This window comes from Misgurnus anguillicaudatus, chromosome 21, assembly GCF_027580225.2.
Source record: "Misgurnus anguillicaudatus chromosome 21, ASM2758022v2, whole genome shotgun sequence".
NCBI lineage: Eukaryota > Metazoa > Chordata > Actinopteri > Cypriniformes > Cobitidae > Misgurnus > Misgurnus anguillicaudatus.
The window spans coordinates 28819337-28844508 of NC_073357.2; the positions used below are offsets into that span (position 1 = coordinate 28819337).

Sequence of the window (25172 nt, forward strand, 5' to 3'; positions counted from 1 at the left end):
GGAAAGCAGTAAATCTGGAGCTACAAAAATGCATGGTATGTGTAAAATAATGTGTTTTTTAACCATAAACCACGCAAACACACTGTACTATACCAAATACACAAAATAACGTTGTTTTTAGCAATTAAATATGTGCACTTTAACAATCGGCTGCCAAACCTCCCTCCTTCACATAGCGGTGATCCATGATCGCCATCTCCCCATAGGATACCAACGCATTTGTTATTTTCGACGAGACACTTGTCCAAGACTTAATGAAAATCTTTAATTGAATCTGTACAATCCCAGAATGTCAGGTCTGAACTTTTACGTAGGTGGTGGTGGTACCTCCTGTCTTGTGAAACTTTGAGGAAACCCTGTTTGTGTAGTGCTTTGTGTTAAGCACGACTCGCTTCACTCTGTTTGTGCTAAGCGTGGGCAGGAGGCCTTCTGTCAGATCTCCAAACTAAGGGCAATCCCACCCACGCTTAGTTGTCGGCATCGATTATAAACAGATTAATTTAAAAAGCGCACTCGGAAGGCTTCGGGGGCTGAAATGATGGTTGCAGTAGCGAGAGAAATTGATCTCGGGGAACACCAAAATAAGGTGCATACCGCCTCATTAACTCCCAGTGAGAGGCGGGAGAACAGGAGATCAGTCCGCCTAGATGCGAGCTACGCCAACGCGGCATTTCCCATACTGCGACGCAGCACATCAGGGCTGAATGAGACGAGGTGCAGAGTGTCTTTCTGCGTCAAGGGATCATCGTGACATACTGTAGGTCATCTGTCAACAGACTGCAGTTAATTCACTGAGACAGATCAATCTACTGCGTGACAACTGACATTTACTGGGTGAAGTTAACGTAAATAGGCTAGTAGCAGAAACGATATCTTCTCTGGTGAACGTGTATAGTGTCTCAAATTAATTCCATTTATGTTTTAAATATAAAACAGAAGTATTTCTGTGTCAGAAGTCAATTGATGTATGCATGCCGTCACTTAGTACCATGGACAACGACCTGCAAACAACAAGAGTACGAAAAAAATTGCGGTAAAACATTTAATTGATGCGCTGTTCTTTTATTACACAAAGAAATTGGAGGGGGGTTTAGCACATTTAAAATCGTTTAACTAATGGAGCTTCCACGCAGTAAAGAGCTCAAAGTAATAAAGAAAAATGAAGGCGGCATGCCAGTGCAGAATCATCCTGCATTTTGTTTTTAAATCAAACGAAGATCAAAAGAAAAGAAATAAAGCAGAGTTATTGCTTTAAAAACGATTATATGTGCATGCCTGGTGTATAATCTACAACAACACTGTGTAGTAAATTTTCGCCTCAGATCCAAATACGTAGCTCTTGCTGCATTGCCACAACGTTGGTTAGACCCTGTAAAGCAATTTCACGGGTTTCAATACGTGTTTAGTTCGGGAACATGGCACATAGTGCACGTAAAATTTATGTTTTTAAGTTTACAAGAAAAATGCCAAATCGATATTGTAACATAAAAGCAGATGATATTTACATGTTATTGTAGCTCACAATTAGAAATGGAAGATAGTTGACAATGGTCAGAAAACTTTAGTTAAGGCTAAGTTAAAACTGTATTTATTTATTTTTGCACAAAAGTTGCTTCACGTCAAATAAACGTTTTAAAAACCTGCTAGCAAAAGCAATTAACCTCCAATAGCCTACATGAGCTATACAATCTCCCACGCAAGCCTATAATGCTCTCACCGACTAATTTTGCTGGAGATCCCGGCTTTAGGCTACTTAAATAAATTACGATTTAATAAGAGATATGCAACTAATTTTGATTCTCACTCTGCTCTCCTCTCAGACTGCCTGTTTAAAATATATTTAAGTCCGCAATGGATAACAATGCGATCCAGGATCAACACTTTAATACAGCCTTAAAACGCACTGCATCTGCCGCCGATTCTGGATTTTTTGCCATTGTATTTTATGGGTTAACCGCATTTGTACGGTTTGCTTTGTGGGGCAATGCACATGATGATAATATGGAGTGCCGCTTCCTTTTTGTTGCGCTGTCAGTATGCAGCTGCATCTGGAAAGGGCCTCTCTTTCCCTCCCCGAGTTGTCTATCCTTTTCCACTCGGCCGAAAAAAAGCACTATTTCATTCATTCTGTTTCCTTCCATTCATCTGGGCACTGCAGCGTAGCCAACACTCGGGGTTCGATCAGCAAGAAATTCTTATCAATGGAGCGGGTGACGTCAATGAGAGAGAGTGACGTGTAGTCACGTGGGTGCAGTGGGACTGAAATAAAAACACGAAGAGCTGACCGTGGTGCTGAAAATATCCCCATAGCACCGTGCCGAAAACATAAGCATACGGCAAACACAACCGATAACACTGTACAAACAAAACACTAAGATTACAACAAAGCGATCAGTTTTGAAGTGGATTCTAACAGCTAAATTACGAGGCGAACTTATTTACCAAGTTTGAGGAGGACACAATAAGTGCGTCGGACTGCGCTGCCTCTGACAGGATTCCCGGTAAGTCCCAGTTTTCTTTTTATAGTAACAGTCAGTAAACAGTAGTAATATAAATCTTTGGAAATTAAATAGCCTATTATTTGGACAAAAATAACTTAAATGAGAAAGCTAGACTGAGTCGTGACGATTTGACCATCCCAGTTTACATTTTTATCTTAAACGCAGGAACACACATTACTGGTAAACAGGGTTGGGTGTACAATAAGTGTATTTTAAGGTGCATTTTAAAGCTTAAAATAGAAAAGGAATCTCAAAAATAATGCAGTGACGTAAAACGTAATATGCAATAAGGAATCCCTTGGTGACGTCGGAACTGATTTTACTTAAAGAAATAAACTTTAGGCTATTATTAAGAACCAGCAATAGGCTATGGCCGCACATGACGACACACGTCTTTGTGATGATGGCTTTTACAGTTAATGATGACGATGACGGGTATGATCAATAGCACAGCTCCCATAATGATCGTCATTACCACGCCCTTGCTCATTCTTTCATCTTTCTCATCACCATAGCATCAGATGCCCAAAATACCACAGTCGAGTCCAATCACAAAAGCACACCAGGGAGACTGAAAAAAAAAAACACACATTTACTTTTGTGGACCACAGTTCAACTTTTACTTTTTTTCAGTTTTAGATTAATTATGTTTTTTGTAGAGAAACGTTTACAACGCATCTATTTCTTGTATAACAATGCATCCATCAACCGATTTAACATACCTTTAAAATGTTGACTGGGCTTATCTGTGAAAGCAGTATTGCTTGCCTAAATCTAGAGCTGGCTAAAAGCACAAGATTAAAAGCCTACGTGAGGAGAAGGCTTCTTAGAGGCGGATTACTTATGTGCTTTGTTGATGAGATCTCCCCAGAGTACTCTGACTTTAGAAGCAATTGATGCACGGAATAGAGGGTGTTACTGCTAGAGTTGTGATGGTTACATCGTGAAGAGTCTAATGAGACCATGGACCAAAAATAGTTCTCTATTTTAAATGTGAGCAATAGGCTGTTTTATTTTTAAGAAAACTAGACTATTTCGCAGGTGCAATTTTGTGTACTGTCACGTAACCAAATGTTTGGCATATATAGCAAACACTGATGCAGTGCTTATGTAATTTTTTGTTTATTATTTCTTATGTCCAACAAATCAAAGTTAAGCATAAACAAATCTATGCACCTAACTCGTGTTTAAGCATCGGAATTGCTTAATCACGACAGCTGTCATTATGAAAGCGTTTTTAGAAGTATAATTTTGAGAGTTTTTAGAATAATGAAAAAGAACTGTATTGTTTTTTGAACTAATTAAAAGTTTTCAAGAAACTGATCCCCTCATCATTTTGTATTGCTTATTAACCTCCCGCGCATCTGAGGGCTGCGCGCTAAAGCGCCTTTCCTCCTATGGCTTATTAGCACTGCGCCTCGTTTGCAAACAATCACATGCACGCCCCGCTTCAGAACTCTTATGACCCGCAGAATCTCACGCAGAGCCAATTATACAGCCTTCTAATGCAACAGGCAATAAACCATCAGTTATAGCAAAAAATATAGCCTATACTGTACCATGACTAAATCGTGTTTATGCACTTATTGAAATGGGTGTTGGTTTGATTATTTTTGCGAAATTGCAGATTCTCAGTGGATACGATATGAAAAACAAAGAGGTTGCAAAACTGAACTAAGTGGTTTTTTTAAACAACTACCAATTGGGTTATTAAAATCATCATACAATGTAGTTGTGAGTGTTGCATTCAAGAAGCTAAGATGGCGATGCTTGAAAACTAGAAATGAATCACCAAATGTGTCTACCTGAGATAAATCTTCATCTTGAGCAGTAATATAAAACAGACATTTTTGTAATTTTTGTAATATATCAGTCAAAACCTATTTAATATAACTGTGCCCAAATTGCACTGCTTTTTAAATGACATCAAATAAATGCACATACATTGCTATACAGAGCAGTTAAATTTACTTGCTCACTGAATTTGACACTTTTTTAGATTTAACATGTAAGGGTCAAAAATAACAACTTTTGTTTTTTTGCTCTTTAGGCTCAACACCCTATACGTGGTCATGACCTGGTACCGACAAACTTCAAATGTCTCAGGCATTTTCCTGATCATTTTATTCAGTCTTACAGTCAAGCCTGCAACCCTCAGTCCAGTGGCAACAGACGTAAGCGCAGTACGTGACAACTTTGCAGCATCCACTTCTACCCAGAAACAGGCTGAAAATATTCAACAAGCTGAGAAACAGAGCTTGCTTGATGATGCACCGGAAGATGATGATGAGCTTTTTAAAGACGTTGATCCGAGAACCTTAGCAGCAGTGCTCCTTGAAGCCCTCAATAATCCACAGAAGGAAAAGATGACTGTAAGGGAAGACAAAGGAGCAGAAGAGGAAAAGGAGAGGGATCTTCAGGGTGCAGACAGAGACAGAGATGGCCATCAAGAGCTGGAATTGGCCATGGCAGCTGCTGCAGCACAAGGAAAGGAAGAGAAAGAAAAAGAAGAGGAAGAAGAGGAGAAAAAAAGAGCTGAGGAAGAAGAACGGCTAACTGAGAAAGTGAAAAGCCACACCACCACTCAGACCATATCACCAAAAGAGCCAGTTGCACCACAGGAAGAGGTCACAAAAGAGGAGGTGATGAAGGAAACGGAGAGGCAGGAGCCTGAGAAAGAAGCACTGGGAGAGGAGGAAGAGCAACTCAGCCCAGAAGAAGTAAAAAACCTAGAAACCATGTTGGAGGAATTTCAGAGTTACAGCACGGCCACTAAAAGAGAGCGTGACGCTTCCACAGGACACAGGGAAAGCCGTGGGGAGTATTTTGATTACTTAGACCGTAATGGCCTTATGAACAATGAGATCAAGCCCAAATCCAAGGGCAATGACCTAGCACTGTCCAAGATGAAGCTTAAGTGGCAGCTCGAACAAGAAAAGAACAAAGTTCAGCCTTCTCAAAAGGGAGGCAACTTCATGGACGACTTTAGCAACAATTTCGCTGATCCAGAGAAAGAAGACGAGGAGGATCAAGAGGACGAAGAACTGCTGAGCCCTGAAGAAGAGGAAACTCGGGCCAAAGCGGAGCAAGAGGAGGTACGCAGACAGGCAGCAGAGGCCCAAAGGGCCAAGGCAGAGGAGGAAAAACTTGCAGACATCGCATCTGACATGCTGCTGAAGTACATAGTCAAACAGGACAAGAAAAAGATTCAGGATGGTGCAGAAGATAAGCGCTCGGATGAGCAAGACACTAGTGACGATGATGATATCGACCCACAAACCATTGATAAGCTAATTGAGATCTCCAGTAAGCTGCATCTTCCTGCCGACGACGTGGTTGACATAATCAGTGATGTGGAGAAGAAAAAGAAAAAAGATGCACCAGAAAATCTCCCTTGGCAACGTCCTCTCGTACCGCCTTCGGCACCCGTGGCAACATCTACTCTGTTGCGCAAACCACCTCCCTCAAAGCCTCCCCAACCCAACACGAGCCCACTGAAATCATGGTTCAAAGACAGGGCCTCAGTCAAGGCCACCAAGCCAGAAATTTGGTCGAGGCAGCAGTGGCCCTTTCGTACCTACCCTTCCTACAACTTTTATCAAAAACCCTATCGAGGCCGAGGGTATTACCCCATCTACGTCCCACCTACAAAACTCAAATCCCAATACTATTCCAAGCCTGCTTTCTCCATCAATGATGTCCTGGGAAACTCACTGGACTATGACTTCGATTACTCCTCCAGAAGAAGGCCCCGTCCATGGGCGCAACCACGTTCCAGGACCCCACCGGCGTTTCAGAGGAAGCTCTACTTCCCTAATTACATCGTCCCTCAACCCCGGACTTTCAAAGCTGTGCCTATGCCTAAGCCCCGATCGCCTCCACGTCGTTGGCCGTCCTTTTATTATCAAGCCCGTGCTCCTGTAGTTACAAGGGAGGATGATTACTACAATCCACTGAGACAGCCACAACATGATAGCCAAGAGGAGCTGGAAAACTTAATCGAGAGAGTCCTCATGAAACATCCTCGGATGTTTCAGTGAGAAAAGTCCAAGAAAGAGTGCTGAGAAGAAGCAAAACGAGAAGGAAGAAAAAGGGAAAATAAACTAAAAAGACTGTTCATAGCTAGCCACATTTTTATTCATTTCTTTAACAGCAACTTGGTTTTAATTCCGTCCATACATGAGCTCTTTCACCAAGTGCTGTTTCTTTAGCATTTGAACAGCGTTTACCCTAAAAAAGAGAGCATTCAGGATCCTCATCTCGATCTAGACACATCTTCCACCCTCCTCCCCCTGGAAAGACTGAAAGACCAGAAAAGCCACTGGTATGGTGTGAGGAAAGGGTGCTGTTACATCTTAAATACCCAACATAAACTCTTAAGTTCAGCATATTCCAAGAAAGCCTTTAAAATAGCATGAATTTAAAAACTTTTCATCCCAAACAGAGACTTGCCAATACTATGGAAACAAAATGATTACGTACGCCTTATCTCGAAGCAACTTTTGTTTGTTTGTTACTTTGGACATTTCAAACACAGTGGCCGTTGATCGTATTATAAAAGCATAGCAAAAAATCTTTAATTGCACCTTTAAAGAGTATATAATATACACTTCAAACATACGAAAACATCAGAAATGATACACCATCACAGTGCCATACTGGTGGAAATGTATGTTTCGTTTATTTTATACACCAAATGTATTGTATTACTTGTACCTCAAACTATTCTGCTTGAGCATTTACCATTTGTGCGTTCCCTTGTGAAACGAGAACTCACACAAAGTCTTGTATATAGAATTAGTTTCTTATCGCTGTCTGCATTTAAATTTTCCTCAATGTGTTTTTACCACTGTTTTTTATGCAAAAAAGATAGAAAGATGGTGCATTCATACATTCCAACATTTTTTAATAAACAAAAGTTATTTCATAGAAGCTGTTTTGAATACAACTTTTAATTGCCTTAAGACACTCTCTTCCCCTTTTTCAGATAACAGCATTTTTTCCTAGACTGGCTGGAAGGTCTATTTTCTCATGCTCGTAAGACTTTAAGCATAAATAATTGAAATAATTGATCCGCCAAGTTTCAAAAACTAAATAACTGTACACGAAACAGTTTTAAAAATATTTGTCAACTTTCTTGTCCCTAAACGAGTTACATTTTAGCAAATTCAATCACTGGGCCAATGAGCGCTCAATCAAAACAGCACACTGTAAAAAATACTTTGCTGCCTTAAATCAACTCGGATTTACAAGTCATTTCAACTTACTATTATTCATCTTGACTAGAGATGAGTTGTTATAACTACAGGTGAGTTGTTATAACTTATAAAATTAAGTTGAAGTTTCTCAACTACATTTTATAAGTTGCGACAACTCATCTCTGTTGACATAACTTGTAAATCTGAGTTGATTTAACAAAAAATTTTAAGGCAGCAAAGTTTTTTACAATGCATAGACAATCTGCTAATCAAAACTGTTCACATTTCATATTGAAAGGTATTGAAGCAACTTCAATCTTTGAATTGTAGGTTTCTTCCAATGCAGTCCATTCTGGCTTTGATCAGACTGTAGAAGAGACTTTATCCAAATATCTAAAGTGTTAAATGAAAGTATAATTACCAATATGGGCTGATGGCATCTCCTATTATTTAAAAAAAAAACTTAAAAAGCAGGGGGAGGCATACACAGTTTCTTATGTTTTTAAAGTGATTTTAAAGATTAACAGAAGAGGGGGCAAAAAAGGACCACGATAGCTGAAACAGTGGAGGAGTAAGTGTCTGCACGTTACTGTAAACTTGCATCTAAAATGTGTTGCTTCTTTGAAGACATAGTAAGCATTTAAAAAAATACAAAAAAAATAAATAAATGAATGACTAGTGTATACGTAAAGAAATGCCATTAAGTCTTGTACGAGGAAAAATGTTTCTAGATGTATCTTGTACGTATCATAATAAACATGCGTTTGCTGGATGTAAATAATCGCATGTTGATGACTAGTTTTGCTACACAGAGAGAAATCAATAAAATTGACTATTTTTTATTAACATTGTTGATTTAATTTTTTCTTGGAAATTTGAATGGTAGAGATTTGTCACACGCATGCCCGCACAATATCTGTTAACTCAAACTAGCCTTAAAGCACCAATTACCCGATTTAATTTAGGCTTCCATACGACATTATATCTTGCATTGCCTAAATGCAAAGTGAGTTGGCATCTTTATACATTTTTTATCCAATGAACATACCAAGACCGCGTGTGAACATCTTTTATAGATAATCGCCCTCTAATGAGCTTCTTTGATCAACTATTAGTCAACGAATTGTGTGAGCCCTGGAGCCAATTAATGTCACAACGTCCCCCACATGACACATGCCAGGTAGACTTTTATCTTTGATATGCTATACTAGCAAATACATATGCACACACGTCTTCTCAGATGATGTTAAAGAGGACAGAATGGATTGTGGATTATGGATAATTGATTATGAAGGGAAGCAGGATAACACGAAAGCAGGAATAGCAGGGGTTTTAGTCTCACATAGTCGTCTCACTATGACTGCTGTGAGCAATCAAAGACTTTTAATAAGGAAGGCTGTACTAGGGAGATACCGCATACGGTTATGCCACATCACTTGAAGCAAAGTTAAGACTGAACAAATATGAACTTAAAAGACATTCAATTACAAGACCCTTTAAGGCCGAAGATGAACTACAATTTATGTACTCCGAATCGACAATAAGTTACAAACAAAGAGCTACATTGCTCTTTCAAAAGTTCAATGGCAGCAGTCAGTCAATGTTTTATGTTTTAACTGCCTATTCAAACTGCAAAGATCTTACTGAATTACCTGACAGATTTGTTAGATTTGTTACCTATAACAACTGAAGGATAAAGAGCACTGTATAAAACAAACAACATGCCATGAATAAAACGCAGATAAATAGACTGAAAACAGATGAGGTTCTGCGTAGCATAGGCAGAAAATTAGGGAAACCGAATTAGATGGAGAAGCTGGAAGGAAGAAATATAAAATGACTGACTGTTGAAAGGACTAGTACATTTTTAATCAACAACACAAAGAGTTGAAATAAAGGGATAATAAACAAGTGGGGAGAGGTAGTCAATACCAACGTTAATGAAGAAAGTGAGGAGGTGGCAAAGAGAAAACAGGGGATGGAAAGGTTGATGAGGAGGAGAGCGCAGCCCACGGAGGAGCAGTGATTCATGAGTCACATGGTTGAGAGGTGAGTCATACACTCTCTACTGCAGAACCCTCAGCCTCCAACAAACCGACAATCCTTTGTCATATTCACTTACTCAGGCGTAGCCACTGGAAAAAAGAATTGTCAAATTTACACTAACAGACTCTATAATAGCACCCAAATCTATTCAATGAAAAGAAAAACATCTAACAATGCGTGCTGTATTCAATTGTTCGCAAACAGGCAATTTTCCACAATGACAAATGGCAAGAAAGCATTCGCTGTTATCAAACAGAAAACACTCTCTTTTTCTTCCACAACAACAACAAATAACAAACATCTTTCCCCAAAGGCGAAAAAGCAAAAATGCACTTTGTTCTCCTTATCAAATACTGTATCCGTCCGACATTCTCTGTGACTCAAAACCTAACACCCCTGAAAGTGAAAAAAAAGAAAAAGATCAGCATAATGGGAAAACCCACAGAAAGCCCATATGTTCCGCCTCCACTAAAAACAATCTTTGCCAAGTCCATCAGCGTGTTGGCCAGGAACAGTTTTCACATTTCATTACGGAGGTGGGAAGCTCTAGGGTGGGCTTGCCTGTAAATGCTGTAACAGTGTCAGCTCATCTTTCCTTATTCTGGCAAAAAATTGTACTGACTGAACAAAAAAGTCCTGACCTTACATCACACTTAAAGGGCAGATCTGAAATTTAAATGATAAAGTATTACATACATTGCTTAGTCTCTATAGGGCACCATCTCCTAAGAAGCTTTACGATAGTTATAAAGATAAAGGAAGGTTACTAAAAAAAGACTGTTTGGTTGAGACTCACTCATTATTGTGAACAGTGCGTTACTGTCCATAAAGGTAATGGGAAAGCTGTAACAGGATGACATTAAAAATTCATCGTGAGGTAGGCAGAGCAAGCAATTATGAGGGGCGAGAGTGAGCAAGAGAAAACGTTTGTTTGTGTGAGAGAGAGAAAATGCAGAGGCACTTGGCAGAGACTCTGGTGGAGATGTGCTGGTGCCAGATCAATGGATAAAGGGGAGATATGAGGGCAGTCATCCATCAAACTATCGGTATGAAAGCAGCATAATATAGTTACTGTCATAAAAGGTGGTTCATATAAGCCAAAAATTGTTTCAGGTAATCACAATAATTAAAAGTAGTTCAATAAATTAGGCAATTAAAATCACATTCTTATGAAACGCCACGCTGTAAATATGCATTTGCGCCAGAGGGCTTGTCTGTATGTTCTGTACAAAATCAATTTTCGGAAAAATGCAGCTTTGTCAGTTCACGTTCAACCTGAATTAAAAAAAAAAATCCAGATTTTGGTAATTTCACTTATTCACCATATCCCCCAGAGTTAGATAAGTCCATACATACCTTTCTTATCTCCATGCGTGCTGTAACTATGTCTGACGCAGCCCCAACTAGCTTAGCTTAGCACAAATACTGGAAGTGAATGGCTTCAGCTAGCATACTGCTCCCAATAAGTGACAAAATAACGCAAACATTTTCATATTTATGTGTTGTAATTTGTATTGTCACACCGTGTACAAATAACAAGGTGATATGAGACACAGCCTTCCTTTAACAGTATACATACTGGGAACTATATTCTCAGAAGGCGAAGCACTGCTACTTTTTAGAGTTGTGCAAATCACTCCGCCCAAGTAGCAGTGCTTTGGCTTCTGAGAATACAATTCCCCAGCATGCACACTGCTAAAAGATAGCTGTGTCTCATATGACTTTGTTATTTGAACACGGTGTGTCAATACAAATCACAACCCATAAATAGGAAAATGTTTGCATTATTTTGTCACTTATTGGGAGCGGTATGCTAGCTGAAGCCATTCACTTCCAGTCTTTGTGCTAAGCTAAGCTAGCGGGGGCTGCGTCAGACAGAGTTACAGCACGCACGGAGATGAGAAAGGTATGTAAGGACTTATCTAACTCTGGGAGATACGGCGAATAAGCGAAATTCCCAAAACCTGGGCGTGTTCCTTTAACCCTGGAGAATCCAAGAACCCTTTTCATAGCATCAATGAACATTGGCCAAATTTGACCCGTGGGTTCTACAGGGTTAAAACGGCATTATACTGCTTGAAGACAATATTCAATGTTTGCAAACGAATCTGTTTATCTGGTATGTTTGTAAAAACTGCATCTACATTAAAAACACATCAGCAGACTTAATAGTAAACAAGCATTACTGTCTAAACTCTGCATTTGCATGAAAAATAGCAGGATGTAAAATTAGTCACTAAGTGCCGGAGAAACACAATTGACAATGAATGTCTGTTCTGCATTGAGAAAGAAAATAATGAAAAACATTCTGCCCAACAGCTGAACATATATTTAGACAAAAGGATGAAACTGTTGCACACCTTAACACTGATGGGGTCGAAAAACAACAGACAAAAGATTTTTTTTAGAAATACCCAACAGAGGGAAGAAAATGCAGACAGTAAAAACAATACAAGACAGCTTCGAAATGAAAGATGAAGAAGATTAAAGAAAAACTCACGATGTATATGCATGAATATATATATAAATATTATTAATCTGTATGATAAAGCAGCATGTAATCTCCTATAAAACAGAACTTTTTTGTATCTTGTTTTAAATCTGATGAATATTTCCAAAATAAGCTCTATATTAGTTCTTAATTCAGTCCCATATATTTTCCTTCATCTAGATGTCTGTTGTCACTACTATGGTCAGGCTGTCTCTTTACCTGTAATCTCTTTCTACTTTGCTTTGTGGCTTTATTGTTTCTTTCTTGCTACAATGGTGGTGCAGTCAGCTTTACTGCACCACTGTCACAAACGACTGACTGGTGACTCATCCACTTAATCTCTCTCTCTCTCTCTCTCTCTCTCTCTCACACGCACACTTCATTATATAGCTCTCTCGTTCTCACTCTCCCTCTTTAACACTTGCTGTGTGCGCGCGTGCACGTTACAGACACAGTATTCAAAATATTTGGGATGCAAACACTATAGTAATTGAAATCACTAAATTATGTATTTATTTTACAGAAGAAGGAAACTTGACATACTCCATGGTTTAGGGTAAAACTCGGTTTTAATTATAAAATTACTTTCACAAACAATTCTGTTTTAGTTACCTGACAGATTTTACACAGGTAAAACATGCCCTCATGCTTAATTATGAAATTGATAAAAAATTAAGTTCTCAAAATATCCCCTTATTTCAAACCACGTTTAAAAAGATATGTAAATACACCACACTCAATATCAAAGCCCTCTTTTGTTATCCAGAACGAGCTACAATGACTCCCTTATTTATTTCTCTTTATCTCCAAGCTTACAGTCAGAAAACACGTCTTTGGAAAGCAAGGTATAGACTAGGATAAACAGGAAGGAGTTGCAGCGACATTTGGTTATGTGCCCTGTCCCCGCAATTCGTTACACACTGAGAAATTTTACTATTGTGGCTAAAAAAATGGATAAAACCGATGCATAGACTACACAACAGTCTATTTAGTATTCTAGCCATTTAAATTGTCCATTTAATATTCCTCCAATTTGGTTAATTTTCTTTACATTCCTAAAATCGACCCATTAAAATAACTTAATAAAATATTCATGTGTGTGTTGCAATGGCAATACATTTAAAGTAGTACAAGAAAAATATTTGCATCTCACACAAAAAGAAAGCCACATGGCCCATGGTTTCCTGAGCAGCTACAGTAAATATAGTAATGACATTTAGGAAGATTTAAATTGAGTTTCTACTACAGGCAGTCTTTCTAAAGCAGACCAGTTACACATTTGAACAATAAATCATCTTTTTAAATAAACTAAAAGCTAAGATTGTATGAACTGTGGTTAAAATGGCAAGGCTCAGTGTAGATTAAAACCTGTACAGTCTCCGTTTGCCGTTAGTTTTAAGTGTCTATCTACAATTTCATGTTCTATAGCGTCTCTTAAAAATGAGAGGACATCTGGCTGAATGCAGCCATTATAAAATGTAAAGACAAAACAAGTTGGAATAGAAATACAATCACATGCTGATCTCAGTAGTACTAAAATGATCCCCACCTCCCCTCTTTTTTAATTGCATCATCTGACCATCTCGTTTTGACCCATTAAACGTATACTCCCTTTATAAGCCCATGTGTTGTAGCAGTACCGAAATGTACCATCTGTTTTGACTGAATTGGAAACTAGTACTAGGCCAGACCCATCTCCTCTAGGACACTCCTGGGTGACTCATCCTCCTGTTCAGAAAAAAGAAGAGGAGGGTTTCCAGTCATTTGTAGCAGTTAGGGATGCTTGCAGTGTACATTACACAATTCAGTGATTAATTTACTCGGCAGCTTAAAATTAGTTATGCTTGGAACAAAATCACGATCCCAGCAACACATTCAATGGAAAATAAATATTTTGTCACAAGCAGTAATTACCAATGTCTAAGCTGACGAGGAAGGCGGAGAATAGGACAAAAATGGTCAAATTTAAAATAATGTGTCCTGTTAAAATTTCAAGTAGTGGTGGGCGATAAACTGGTAGACATGATTAATTGGTAGAAAACTGTCAACCGATAGAGATTTTGGACTATCGTCTCTATCAAGGTTGTGCCCACGTCACACTTCTGGTCACACGTGGTCATGAGAATGTAACGTTTGTTCGCGTATTAAAGTGAAGTTTAAAGTGGATTAAAGTGATTTAAAGCCATTGAAACACAAACAACAAATCTATATGCGTGCCCTGCTTTTGTGTGAGAGGAGCGTGCAAGTCGCGCAACTGCTGCTCTTTAAGCTCATGAGCATATATGTGCCAATATTCCCGTCTTTGCAAGTATCCTCATAAACACAGCCAAGCAAAAGTAAACAGCTAGAAGAGAAAATGCACGTGTAACAGTACATTGGATCCGGACTTTGGTCTTAAAGGGGAAGTTACCTAATTTTGCTCCTGTTGTTTTTATCTTCTTTTTATGTTTGTATAAGGGGCTAATCACACCAAAAGCGTTTTAAACGCTTGGAAACGCAAGGTGCGACGCACTGCCTTTTTTTATAGAGTCAGCTGTCTTGTCAATAAAATATTGAAGCGTGAGCGCTCTTTTGCTGTTAACTGTCATATTAGCAGAAACTTTAAAAAGAGGGCGCTTGCTTTGACCTTGTTTGGGGGTGAGAGGTGCACAAACACGCAGGAGAGAGTGAGTGAGTGGAGTCCTGTTCTTCAAAGCAACTGTAAACTTCCCTCGCCACAATGTAAGGCCGCATCTCCCCTCATTCGATTGGACAATGAAAAGACACAAATGACGTCGGGCGCTTCTCCGCTCTCAGCGCTCCTTCAAAAGCGCGTGCTGCGGCTGGCGGCAAAAACCGCAAGCGGCTTGGCGCGCATAAACAGCGCGCAAACGCTCCCTGCCCATAGAATATCATTCAAAAAAGGCGCCTGCAACTGCCATAAACGCTTTTGGTGTGACCGACCCCTAAGGTTTTTGTGAAAATTATGAAAATTTCTATGGTATTAAAGATTTTAATAACAGAAAAACCTTATTAAAAGATAAATATCGTTATCATGTTATAAAACAAATCCTATTGTGATAGAAGATTTTGGTCATATCGCCCACCCCTAATTTCAAGCATGGTTAAAATGGTTTGCAAATATCAACACACGGCTAACAAAGTTTAAGGTTTTAATTAGGCACCATCTAGAGTCTTAAAGTGAGGACAAATTTAATGCCCACAAATTGTCATGTGTCCTATGCCAAATTGTGTGAAGATTACAACAGGACTCACCTAAAATATACTGGCTCAACAATATTTTAGCATAGCTTAGCATAATCCATTGAATCTGATTAGACCATTAGCATCGCGCAAAAAAACTAACCAAAGAGTTTTGATATTTTTCCTGTTTAAAACTTGACTCTTCTGTAGTTACATTGTGTACTAAGACCGACAGAAAATTAGCAAAAAGTTGCGATTTTCTAGGCAGATATGGCTAGGTACTATACTCTCATTCCGGCGCAACAATCAAGGACCCCGCCGCAGCAACACGGCCGCAGGAAACGCAATGATACCACGCAGAGTCCGAAAATAGTCCCCTGCTATTTAAAGTCACCAAGGTGCTGCATAATATCATTGCGGCTCCTGCAGCCATGCTACAGCAGCAAAGTCCCTGACCACCACGCCAGAATGAGAGTATAGCACCCAGCCAGATTCAATGGATTGTGCTAAGCTATGCTAAAAGTGGTACCGCCAGTTGCGGAGATCAGCTGAATGGATTTCAAAACGGTAAAAATCAAATGTGTACCTCTAGGGAAGTGGGAAAATCAGCATATTTTCAAAAAAAGTGGAGTGTTCCTTTAAGAATTGTGGTGCCCCCTATGGGCAAAATTGGATTCAAAGTATGAAGCAAAATAAACACTTTGCCTTGCTGCTCAGACCCCTTAAAAACAAACACACACCTCTTGAAGTAGGTCGGACTGCTCGATGGCTTTGAGTACACTCTTCTTGGACGTGTCCTGAATTTCTCCTCCCATAAGAAACTCGTCCAGGATAAAGTATGCTTTCTCAAAGTTAAAAATGATGTCAAGCTCACATACCTACATTGGGCACAGAGAATAAAGCAGTGGAGTTTGAAAAAGACTATGAATATGTTTTAATGTATAAATAATTAATGGATGCTGTCAAAACATAACATTATGATGTATATAAGCACAGGTGAATTAACCCTAAAGGATAAGTTCACTTTCATTACAAATTTTCCTGATAATATACTCAGCCCCATGCCATGCAAGATTTGTTTGTCTTTGTTTTTTGAGGAAAACATTCCAGGATTTTTCCCCATATAGTGGACTTCAATGGACCCCAATGGTTTGAAGGTCCAAATTGTTTAAATGTGAAACTTTTATCATTTTCGTCACAAATAAAAAAATAGGTACTTTTTAACCACAATTTCTCATCTTACACTATCTCTGGGATGTGCGTCCACGACTTTACATGTTATGTAATCACGTCGAAAGGTAACGCATGACGTATGCGAAATGCACACAAACAGACCATTTTAAACGATTAACTGATACCAAAACATTAATTAGTTTCACATACAACAACTTCTGAACGATGCTTCTTCTCCACATTTGTAAACACTGGAGCGGTAGTTTCACGTGACCTTTCAACGTGATTATGTAATACGTGGTGAAAATGACGATCATTTCGCCAACTTAGACCCTAATGCCTTGGTTGGGATTGTTTAGAAGCTGCATTGAAACTGCAGTTTGGACCTTGAAACCATTGGGGTCCACCGAAGTCCACTAAATGGCAAAGTGTTTTCCTCAAAAAAAACCTTTCTTTTCGACTGAAAAAAGAAAAACATAAATATCTTGGATGGCATGGGGGTGAGTAAATTATCAGGAAATTTTTTATGAAAGTGAGTTTTTACATTTTCTTCATAAAATCCTTTAATAAAACACCCATTTGCAATGAGCACAAAAAAAATAATATTGATAGAGTGGGAGTTAAAAGGTGCTGTGACATTTACTTAGATTCAAGCAAAAAAGAGAGATAAAGCAGAATAGCAGAAGATAAAAGCAGGGGATGAAAAGCAGAGGTGGAGGACCGATGAAAAGGCAGAAAGAAAAGTACAGAAGATTTTACAGGTTTTGCCTTGCTCTGATGTGATGTATGAAATAGCAAGAGGAGAGGAGAAAAACAGAGAGGACAGGAATAAAGAGGGGTGGTGACGAGGAATGACTCACACTGCCGAAGTACTTATCCAGCAGCTCCACAAAGCGATGGATGACCTCCAGAGTAATCAGCTCATTGTCCTGCTCCTCCACTGCACAGCAGAAATACAGGCTTGCATACCTAGACACACACACAAATTATATATATATTGGGCCTTTAATATGTCCATCAAAATGTATATGCAGCCAACATGCATATGCAAACAAACAGAAAGGCACAAAAGTCAAAGCTGAAAACAAATCACACGCACTTAGGTGTTGTGGTACCTGGGGAGCAGACATAGCGAATGCTGACACAATGAAATAATACTGTGTGGATCAATGTGTACTGGTTTACTACCTCTGATATGTCCTACACATTGTCTGTGTGCCAGTGTAAGAAAGACAATCTGAAATGTAGGAAGGATGGATTAAATATAGCTACATGACTGCAGGAATGTCAAAGTCTTAATTAAACCTCAATGACAAACTGTCGACATCACATCACATGATGTGTAGTTAATAACTGTGGAGGGTTCTCACAACAATTATTTTGATTTTGTTTTTGTTGATCCTCAGAAATCCACTGGATTTGACAGAGGTTTGAAAAAATAAATGCACAATGCAGTTTTCTTAGTGCCCCCTTGTGGCCAAAGAAAACCTCCACACCCCACTATACCTTCAACACTCACCAGGGTTCCCACACCTTGGTAAACTTCAAATTACATTGTGTTACCTTGTAAAATACATTGTTACAATTTGAGTCGTGTCAAACACGACTATGCAAAAAAAAGCATTTTGGTATGGATCAAAATTTGCATACAGGAGATATAAGCATTTAAAACTAACAGTTTAGCACGTTCCCTAAAAAAAGTCTATTTATGACATCATCCTACACTACACATGGAATAATATAAATAGATATTTCTTGCAAAACATAGATTCAAGCACTTTCAATGACCTATATCTATTTATGTTTCATTTTAAAAACTTTCCAGGGCCTTGAATTTTCAGATTCACAAACTTTCAAGGATTTTAAGGACCCTTGGGGACCCTGACTCACTTTATTGTGCACCTGCAGTACTAAACACAAAGTTGTGAATGAATCATTGGGTCAAGGCTGGTGGGTACGTGTTTATGTGTCTGGTTGAGTACTCTGGTTGAATTCTGATATCTTAAACAACTGCAATACTGACATATTAAATCATTGAGTCATCATTCACAATCTGATGTATCCTTCAGTTATACAAGAAAAAAAAACAGCCAATGAAGTAAAAGCATATACTGTTTTTGTGCCATTTTTTCACATTGTTTGTGAGTGTGTGTACTAGCCAGGACTGCATTTTCTTGACTGCAGCTTTCACATAAGAAAACCTTTTCTGCGTATGCATGCACATGTAATTTTTTTTACCTCTTGTACACTATCTTTAGATCTCTCCACTCAAGGAAGCTGCACATTTTTGGTTTCCTGGCCAGCACCACCTGCATAAGTTCCCTGACCATCTTTTTCTTGTCACGCTCAGCCGTAGCTGTGTACCATTTCTGGAGCCGCAGCTTCCCCTGTCGGCTGAACAGAAGCATAAACCGCATCTACAGAGAAAAAGAGGGAAATAGGATCAAGAAAAAATAAAAACAGTGATTATCGTACACTAAAATATAGAAGTTGCTAGCTATAAAAACAAAGATATGACCGGTAATATTCCACAGGTAGAGAGGGCAACTACTTGGGTATAGATGATGTCTATTACCACTGTTAAAGACCAGTATCAGAGTTATGAAACGGCATGAAGGCATAATTGAAAACATGATGGGTTTAAAAAACAATTTATTACCTCTTTGTTCCTTCGGGATAATCCATCATTATAAAATTAGAAACTGAGCTGGCCTATATGTTTCAGATCTGTTAAATATTTAAAAGAACTCAAAGCAGTTCATCGACTCCCAGCAGACATGGCCCACATATCCACCACTGCATTCAGCTGAGTTGACTTGAAAGGATATCAATATCTCATAGGTTTGATATGACACACTATGATTACAAACCACAAACAAACAGACTACTCCAAAACACGTGGTAACCTAATCGTGATGCATTTTTACCTGCCTGCTAAATTGAGGACTTTTTGAGGATTTTGCACCAGAAATACTGCCCGCCTAGATCACACCTCAAACTAGTCTAAAAAGGGTGACCTGCACTTGACAGTGAAAGGCTCTGATGAATAAAAACATCCAAAAATAGAAAGATATAAAAAAGACAAGATGTAGGAAAAATTAATTGATGACAAAACGAGAATAGCAACCTCCTAAGGGAAGCAGAGACCAAAAAAAGTGTTCTGAATAAAAGTCCATATTTAGCAATGGCAGTATTCACATACAAAAAGATCTCAAATGACATGTTGTCTAAACACAAAGACGTTGAACATCAATTTGACACCTTTTTTTTAATACAGAATAAACACAACAAACAATCAGGTTATTTTCTAATGCTAAACTAACCATCTTTACTTACAGAGATGATTTCTGCAGTTTTTCTAGCTTCAAAAAAGAGGAAAAAGAAAAGGTCTTGTGTGGGGGAAATGCTGATCTAACAAAAGCAAATGCTTTTATGATATGCTTGTTCACTAAGTTTATTAAGCAGGACTATTACAATGTGGATACTGTACAAACATATTTTGATTCCCTTATAAAAATGTTTTTTTTTTTCAAGGGGTAGTAAGTAAATGATGTTGCATGTTGTGTTGGATGTTATCTTTAAGAGCAGCATTTCCTTCCATACTTAACTGATCAGACCAAGGAAGTACGTTGTGAATTTATATGTTGTGAAATACCATTACTAAATTACTTTTCTGGAAATCCACAAAGTTGGAATGAAAAAAAACTTACAGAAAGCCAACCTTCTGATTCACAACTCATCTGGATCTTACATTATTGACACACAACACCTAAACGACCATTTCCGGGTCGCCAAAAGAGTCATAAGAGCTCATAAAAACTACTAAACGATACGTTTTATATGAAAACTACTCAGAATGACCATTATGCTGTTATTGGTGTTAATATACAGCTTAATTTTAAACAGTTAACACACCAAACCCAGCTGTCAAACTGACTGACATGGGGAACAAACGTCTTTATCTCTGATGTTATACATCGAAATACCGGCTTGAGAGATGTAACAAGTTAAACCACACGAAGCGTCTAAACTAAACACCTGGGCTTGACAGGTGATATATGTAGATGCGAATCTCTAAACAGGTTTTCTGGTGTGCAGGTGGCTGACTGTAACGTTACCAACTTAGCTTTAGCTCGATAGCGCCGGCTGAAAAGTGTAGGTTATTGTCGCTGTAATGATATAACTTACCATTTTGACGGCTTATTGGGGGCAGTCGGGTTATCGCAGGGAACGACAAACGCCTTTTTGGTAAATAACCTGAGATATTGTCAATACATGTCTAACTAAGTGCTCGTAGTTTCACAGGTAAAACTGCCCTCATTGAAACAGCCAGGAGTACAGTCAGCCAGCGTCATCAGCGACACCGCGCATGCGCAATGTCTACTCCTATCGCCAGCTCAGTATTTCGTGCAGGAAGTCAGAATGAATTTATAATTTTTACAAATTATGGTGGTGTTTTATTTTACGTAGAGTTGCTTTCTTGTCTGTTTGTGAAACACCATATAGCTTTGCCTCTCTGTCGTCATTAAACAAGATGTTCAGATGTTGTTGCCATGACAAACCCGGGGGACGGCCCAGGTTGCCATGGTCACAGAGATTGGTTAAGCCAAATATTATGATAAAGCATTACCAAGATTTACATAGTCGTTCATTTATATAATCACAATTTTTAAGAACACTTTACTCGTGGTATTACCTTCATAAGTTCAATGTTACAAAAGTGTAACGTAAGCATTCACGTCACAAGTGACTGACTGTAATTTCTTTGACTCGAAGTCGAACACCAGATGTCGCCAGCTTCAAAGTAGTGTTAAAAGTCAAAGCCTTTCATGTTCACGTATGTGTGCTTTTATTATAAAATACAATCTCCATTATACAAAGACAATAAATTATTATAAATATTGCAATGTTCTTCTTACAAAAACAAACATAGGACAAACAAACAAACATAATTTGAATAGCAAGTTTAAATGGTAAGTGCATGTAGAAATGTTCAGGTATGTTTAAATCCTTTAAATTAATGCATTTGTAAATCTCTAAACATATGCTGATATACATATTTTGATGTAACATTATTAATGTTTTCTTCATGGTCTGTAACTGTCCTCCATCATAGCAGAGATATGTAGCATAGATAGAACACACACTGAATAGCCTTGTTTGTACATTCCCTTTAAAACCTTGGCATTTCTAGACGATGACTGAGTTACAGATAAAGGGATTTTCTGACTTTTCCCATTTTATATAATGGAACTCTAAGCATCTCTTGTCTTCAGTAGTATGTTGCCAGCAGGCTTGTTGGCAGCTGCATTGGTCCTTCGGCTTGTATTTGTATTAGTGTTCGTGAGGCTGATTAACCTGACCCATGAATAACATCGCACCTATGAAGTAAACCAACGGAATTATTATAAAGCAATCCAAACTACAACATGAAACTTAATGGCAAGCTATTAATTTTGATAAAAATAAAAAAAAATCACAACTTACCAGTTGGCTTGTGTTGAATGAGGAAGTAGAACGGCCGATCAAGTGTGATCTCCTCTACGGCCATGCGGGCAAAAACTACAGCAGCTGTTGAACAACAGAAAAATGATATTAATAATGTGTTTTGCTTTTATTATAATCATTTATGCCTTAGAATATCTTTTTTTGTACCTGTGGCAGATGAGCCTTTGGTTCCTTCTTCATTAACCTCAATTTTTACTCTCTGAAGGATCTTGGATATGCATAATGGTTCCTCAGCTAAATGGACAAAATGCACAGAAACAACTCTTTAAAATGATGAAAATAATTTGACAGGGATAAATCAAAGCTAATGACCGTATTGCCAAAACAAAATGTGATGATTGCCGGTACTCACTGGTGATGCGAGAGAAATCGGCTTTGCTCTGACTGAAGAGGTCTCCAAGTCCCATTTTAATCAGTGTGGACTTCAAGTCAATTTCTGTATCCATTGAAAACCTACAAATATAACAAACACATACATTTGAATTCACTGGTAAACATTTAACACAAAAATAAGTAGTAGTATAGAAATAATTTTTTTTAATTTAAGAATTGAATGATCCATTCTGAATTACCTTGGAATGGCTAGTTGCTTGTTAACTCTTCTCATCTCTGTTCTCCATTGTTTAATCTTGCTACTTGTCAGCTCTTGGTTTAAAGCCACCAGAGGCACATCCCTCTCAAATGGTGTCACCAGAAACATACTCAGTGACTCCTGCTCATAAGGCACCTCAATGACATCATAGTCCACACCGTCAGTAGTTATAAAGTCACCTAGAGGACAAAGTTGTAAATAACAATGACATTAAAAAACAAATCATTTTGCATTATAAACACTAAACTTAAGTTAATGATATTCGATGACACTCACCATAGTTGAATTTTTGAAGTGTCTTCATCATTGGAACAGATACAGCACTGCCATTTACTCTGTGGAAGAGCTGTTCCACAGTCAGTTCGGGGTCAAAAGGCATCTTCCAAAGTCCATGAAAGTGAAGAGCATTCAACAGGACCAAGCGTGTCTCCTCACTCAGCACACCAGATGGGAGGAAGTCAGGAATCATTTCTGAATAAAAACATTAGAGATGAGATGAAGGAAAGAATACATTCGCAATAATCTAATTAATTTAAACAGTGGGTGCATGCACACCAAACCTAACACAACATGACTTACTTACCACCAGTGTGGTCAGATACCCAGGAGTTGATCACCTGCCGGGCATGCTCTGGCTGGCTGAAGTCTATTTGGTGTGGGGCGCTTTGGAAGGCTTTGCCCAGGCTGCGTCTAAAGATCTTTTCCAAGACTACTTTCCTGTCTACCATGACACCATTAGCAATTTCTACTCCATCCTCGCTGGCCAGATCTCTCTGAAGAAGCCTCTGCAGCTTTGGCATTCCTCGTGCTACAAGAGAGTTTAGGTATAAAGTTTTTTACAGAAGTAATACATCTTTACATTTAAACACCAATTTGAAATTTTAGCTTTGAAATGATGGTGATTTATAAACAGCTCATAGAGCGGTCTCAGCAGTGAGCATATTGGAGAGCTGGAGATCTAGCACAGCTAGTTTAGCTCATGGAGAACTTTACCAATCAGTTCATGAGTTAATGCAGGTGTGTTAAATTAGGGAGACCGAATGGGCAATGATGAGAAAGCTGGTTTGAGCTGATACACATTTTTAGTCCATGTGATTTGTGTCTGCTATTCAGCTACCTTGTAAATTGAAACCCATCTTGGAGGCAAGCAGTTGAATGGTGCTGCCATGGGCACCCAGCTGAGCCATTCCAAGCACTGACGAGATGCCATATGGAGAGAGCGCCAAGTTTCTGTCTGGGGCCGATTGAGCAGCTTCAGAAAACACTCGCAGCCCAAAATCTGTCTGTTGATCGTGGAAGAGGTTGCACAAGCTGGAGCCGCAAAGGGCGAAGATCACCAAGATACCTGGGTAATGCATTCTGCTAGGGTGAGGAGAAGAAAGAAATGCCATTCAGAATAGTTTTAATGAAAAAATAATAACGGTCCTGCCTTTCATTTTGTGTATATGTGTAGTTTAGATTCCTTTGTTTTGTTACAAACAAGTCATTTTTACTTTCCCTTGTGAAATGTCTCTGCATGTTAAAGGGGTGTGTGTTCTCACCCATGTGCTAGACACAACACCCACTGTTCAAGTTCAGTACCATGCTGATTCTGTTTGTGTATTTTGACTCACTTTTCGTGTTTGTCTTCAGGTTATTGCAACACAGTTGTCTGATAAACTAAAGACTGTTCTTTCAATACTTTCATTTTGGGTACATTACTGAATACTAACAAAAAATAATAACATTTCAAACACAGGTAATTTTAATTTTTAAGACCAAAATGTGTTTGACCTATGTAGGTAAAGTATGTTCTAATTCAAACTCATGCAAACAAATTCTTACTTAAACAGTTGAACTAAATGTTACCAAAGTTTAAAAATAATTAAACCATTCCACATAAGTTATCAAATTGCTCTAAAATGGTTAAATCTATGTGCAGTAAAAACAAAACAAGTACAAAAATTACCTGGGAGATGTTTTTCTTTTGTAGAGTTTCTTGGATATGTTTGGCTTGTCCTTGTGTGTTGTTCAAATGCTGTGCAAACACAGAGTAGCTCAGTGTCAGATCTGCTGCTATATAAAGGTCTTGAGACCTCCCCTTTACGGACGCGCACACACTCACAAAGACACACACACACAGGCGGAAGTGATGAAGTCATCCTTGTCTGCCTTTTTCTATGCCCCTTTCTTTTTTTCTATATGAACATGTTTTTTCCATCTGTCTTTTCCTGTCTGTCTTTCTCTCTCTCTGTCTGCTAGTTTTCACTTGACTGTTAAGTCATAGGTTTAGTCTAAGAGAGCAGTCACTGCCAGTTTTAAATAGTTTTGGCGCTACCCCAGTCATTAAAACTTTGGCGAGTGCTGCTTTCATTCTTACATCCCTTATTCATAGATATTGCCTAAGGTTTGTTCAGTGCTTGTAAAGGCATGATTGCATTTATTTTAAATACTTTTTATTGTTGCTTTTGTGTGTTATGAAATCTTCTGTTCAAATACAT

At 38.5% G+C, this 25172-nt stretch overlaps 3 protein-coding genes across 5 annotated transcripts; 1 reads left to right on the forward strand and 2 right to left on the reverse strand.

Annotated features, from left to right (window-relative positions):
- The first annotated feature begins 2308 nt into the window (after nucleotides 1–2308).
- On the forward strand, nucleotides 2309–8545 carry vgf (VGF nerve growth factor inducible). Its single transcript, XM_055201015.2, has 2 exons — nucleotides 2309–2501; nucleotides 4552–8545. The coding sequence occupies exon 2, from the start codon at nucleotides 4574–4576 to the stop codon at nucleotides 6539–6541; it is 1968 nt and encodes a 655-aa protein (XP_055056990.2). The 5' UTR covers nucleotides 2309–2501; nucleotides 4552–4573; the 3' UTR covers nucleotides 6542–8545.
- Nucleotides 8546–12786: 4241 nt separating this feature from the next.
- On the reverse strand, nucleotides 12787–21105 carry ap1s1 (adaptor related protein complex 1 subunit sigma 1). Of its 2 annotated transcripts, none has more exons than XM_055201048.2 (5): nucleotides 20781–21087; nucleotides 18831–19009; nucleotides 17453–17561; nucleotides 16160–16297; nucleotides 12787–13964 (listed from the first exon to the last, which is right to left on the reverse strand). In XM_055201048.2, exons 1-5 carry the CDS (start codon nucleotides 20781–20783, stop codon nucleotides 13917–13919), a joined length of 477 nt encoding a protein of 158 aa, XP_055057023.1. In that variant the 5' UTR covers nucleotides 20784–21087; the 3' UTR covers nucleotides 12787–13916. The 2 variants fall into 2 exon arrangements, with proteins under 2 accessions (XP_055057023.1, XP_055057018.1); XM_055201043.2 differs by lacking the exon at nucleotides 12787–13964 and adding an exon at nucleotides 15993–16076 and having other exon boundaries at nucleotides 20781–21105.
- Nucleotides 21106–21417: 312 nt separating this feature from the next.
- Nucleotides 21418–24795, reverse strand: serpine1 (serpin peptidase inhibitor, clade E (nexin, plasminogen activator inhibitor type 1), member 1). 2 transcript variants are annotated; one of them, XM_055201035.2, is made up of 9 exons: nucleotides 24641–24795; nucleotides 23810–24051; nucleotides 23276–23500; nucleotides 22969–23163; nucleotides 22673–22871; nucleotides 22453–22553; nucleotides 22248–22334; nucleotides 22080–22163; nucleotides 21418–21973 (listed from the first exon to the last, which is right to left on the reverse strand). In XM_055201035.2, the coding sequence occupies exons 2-9, from the start codon at nucleotides 24048–24050 to the stop codon at nucleotides 21927–21929; spliced, it is 1179 nt and encodes a 392-aa protein (XP_055057010.1). In that variant the 5' UTR covers nucleotide 24051; nucleotides 24641–24795; the 3' UTR covers nucleotides 21418–21926. The 2 variants fall into 2 exon arrangements, with proteins under 2 accessions (XP_055057010.1, XP_055057003.1); XM_055201028.2 differs by having other exon boundaries at nucleotides 23810–24054.
- Between the last annotated feature and the right edge of the window lie 377 nt (nucleotides 24796–25172).

Coding starts and splice junctions, on each gene's coding strand:
- vgf (XM_055201015.2), top strand. CDS start 4,574: ATGACCTGGTACCGACAAACTTCAAATGTCTCAGGCATTTTCCTGATC.
- ap1s1 (XM_055201043.2), bottom strand. Junction 17,562..18,830: donor CTAAAGATAGTGTACAAGAG/GTAAAAAAAATT, acceptor GTGTGTGTCTAG/GTATGCAAGCCTGTATTTCT. Junction 16,077..16,159: donor AGTCCGACCTACTTCAAGAG/GTGTGTGTTTGT, acceptor TTTTGCCCATAG/GGGGCACCACAATTCTTAAA.
- serpine1 (XM_055201035.2), bottom strand. CDS start 24,050: ATGCATTACCCAGGTATCTTGGTGATCTTCGCCCTTTGCGGCTCCAGC. Junction 22,872..22,968: donor ACTTCAAAAATTCAACTATG/GTGAGTGTCATC, acceptor TTTGTCCTCTAG/GTGACTTTATAACTACTGAC. Junction 22,164..22,247: donor CAAAGGCTCATCTGCCACAG/GTACAAAAAAAG, acceptor GTTGTTCAACAG/CTGCTGTAGTTTTTGCCCGC.